The 2,170-nt window shown below is 54.3% G+C and overlaps 1 protein-coding gene across 1 annotated transcript in view; it reads right to left on the bottom strand.

The window, feature by feature from the left end:
• Positions 1–1,091, bottom strand: part of ndr2 (nodal-related 2) — a 9,892-nt gene extending 8,801 nt beyond the window's left edge. The window contains exon 1 of the mRNA XM_072456766.1: positions 827–1,091. Within this exon, the coding sequence (XP_072312867.1) occupies positions 827–1,091 (265 nt within the window). The remainder of the gene's footprint in view (positions 1–826) is intronic.
• Positions 1,092–2,170: the final 1,079 nt, after the last annotated feature.

Raw genomic sequence — 2,170 nt, 5'->3', positions numbered from 1 at the left:
ACCAGCACCACCACCAGCAGCACCAGCAGCAGGAGCAGAACCCGCGTCTAATCTAATCAGCGCCGAGTGTGAAAAAGAACTGAGGGAAGTTGTTGATTTGGCGCAAACAGCGGGCGCGTCTGGCGGGGCGGCAATCCACATCGGGCTATTTAGGGAGAGGGCACGGTTTACTTTGAGAATTAACCCGCGTCCTTTTCACACGCTGATCCCTCTGAGGCGCAGCGCGGCGGGATGTGTATTGACTCCCGCAAAAGTCGTCTGGGCTCAGATTTGACAGCGGCGCAACGAGCACCACATCCACATCCACACTCCTCACCCCGTCCCGTCCTCATCCCGTCCTCACCCCGTCCCGTCCTCACCCCGTCCTCACCCCGTCCCGTCCTCACCCCGTCCCGTCCTCATCCCGTCCTCACCCCGTCCCGTCCTCACCCCGTCCCGTCCTCATCCCGTCCTCACCCCGTCCCGTCCTCACCCCGTCCCGTCCTCATCCCGTCCTCATCCCGTCCTCACCCCGTCCCGTCTTCATCCCGTCCTCACCCCGTCCCGTCCTCATCCCGTCCTCACCCCCGTCCTCACCCCGTCCCGTCCTCATCCCGTCCTCATCCCGTCCTCACCCCGTCCCGTCCTCATCCCGTCCTCACCCCCGTCCTCACCCCGTCCCGTCCTCATCCCGTCCTCATCCCGTCCTCACCCCGTCCCGTCCTCATCCCGTCCTCACCCCCGTCCTCACCCCGTCCCGGCCCAAGAAGAAGTGAACGGACAAGAAAGAACCAGAAAAGTCCCTCACATGTACAACACAATCCCCACATTCTCCTCCAGAACTTACTTTTGGCCGCGACGCTCTTGACCGTGTCCGCGCGCCGCGCTCCGCCGCGCGCCACCGCGTCCGCGGGTCGCGACAGGTTGGTGGTGAAATTCCGGTACAAGTGCACCATGTACGTGGGCAGGTGGTGTCCGGCGGTTCGGTCCAGAAGCCGAAACCGTGAGTACGCTCCGGACGTGGCCGTGTGCGTCCCGCGCGTGGACGCCACCGCGCAGAAGAGCGTCAGAAGAAGCGCTGCGCCCGGAGCGCTCCGGGACGATGCGCGCATGTCGGAGCCGCGCGGTCAGAAACAAAACAGACAAAAAAGACAGGTTCCTCCGCGGTGAAGCTCAGGGGTCTTTTATACCCTCAGCCCGGCCCCTCTCGGCCCTCCATGTTTAACAAGTAGCCGAGAACATTAAAGGAAATTGGCATGCGCTCTCAAGACGTGTTACATGACAGCTCATGACGCATTCACGTGCTAATGACTGTTTACAACTGTGAGGGTCGCACCGGCTCTGCCCCCCCACCCCACCCCCCGGACCCCCTCAGACCCCCCCGGACCCGCGCGTCCATCCGCGCGGGGCAGGCTAATTGTCCCCGTGTTGTTTGGTTACACTAATTGTTAGGCTTTTCCATAGAGTGACGCAGTCCATTAAACACAGCCCACTGCGCGGACGCGTCCCGCGCCGCGTCAAACACGCATCGCGTCTGCGCCACTGGCAACTTCTGCAGCCACTTGTGTTTGTTTTACTGATAAAGTGAAGGGAATAAGTAAGAATTATAGAGTCTAGACTGTTACGACTACCAGAATGTATTCCATTTCTAAATGGTGTAAATGTGCGTGTCTTTTGTGTGTAACACGTCACACTTGTGGTTTCACGCGCGCGCTTTATGTTCTCAATATTGTTTAGCATAAAATGGTCTTGGAATGGTTGTTTTTCGTTGACATTATCATAAATTGATGGGTAAAACGGGCCAATTTGAGCAGAAATAATAGTAAAGTTGAGTTTTTCTGTGATAACATGTGACGAGTATTTTCAGTATAATCTCATTAAACATTGATTAAATAATTGCTTGTACTCACCACAGGACATATTTGCAAGATTTTATTACAGTATTTCATTTTTTTTTTTACTTTTAAATAACATAACAAGTACAATTCTCTTATACTTTACCATGAGAGAGAGAGTGTCACTGTGGTGGACATCAAAAGATACACGTGTCTTTCTGATCTCCAAGGAATTTCATTTGTAACATATTAAACTTCAGAACTGGATGAACGGCCAAAGCAGTTCAAACTTTACATATTTAATCCACAAGGGCCTAAAACATGAGCAGAGCCACTTATTTTGCATAATATTTGCC

Source organism: Eucyclogobius newberryi, unplaced genomic scaffold, assembly GCF_026437365.1.
Source record: "Eucyclogobius newberryi isolate DKJ021-1_F unplaced genomic scaffold, fEucNew1.0.hap1 SCAF_20, whole genome shotgun sequence".
Lineage (NCBI taxonomy): Eukaryota > Metazoa > Chordata > Actinopteri > Gobiiformes > Gobiidae > Eucyclogobius > Eucyclogobius newberryi.
Note: the sequence above shows the minus strand (reverse complement) of the source record. Positions and strands in the feature narration are given on the sequence as shown.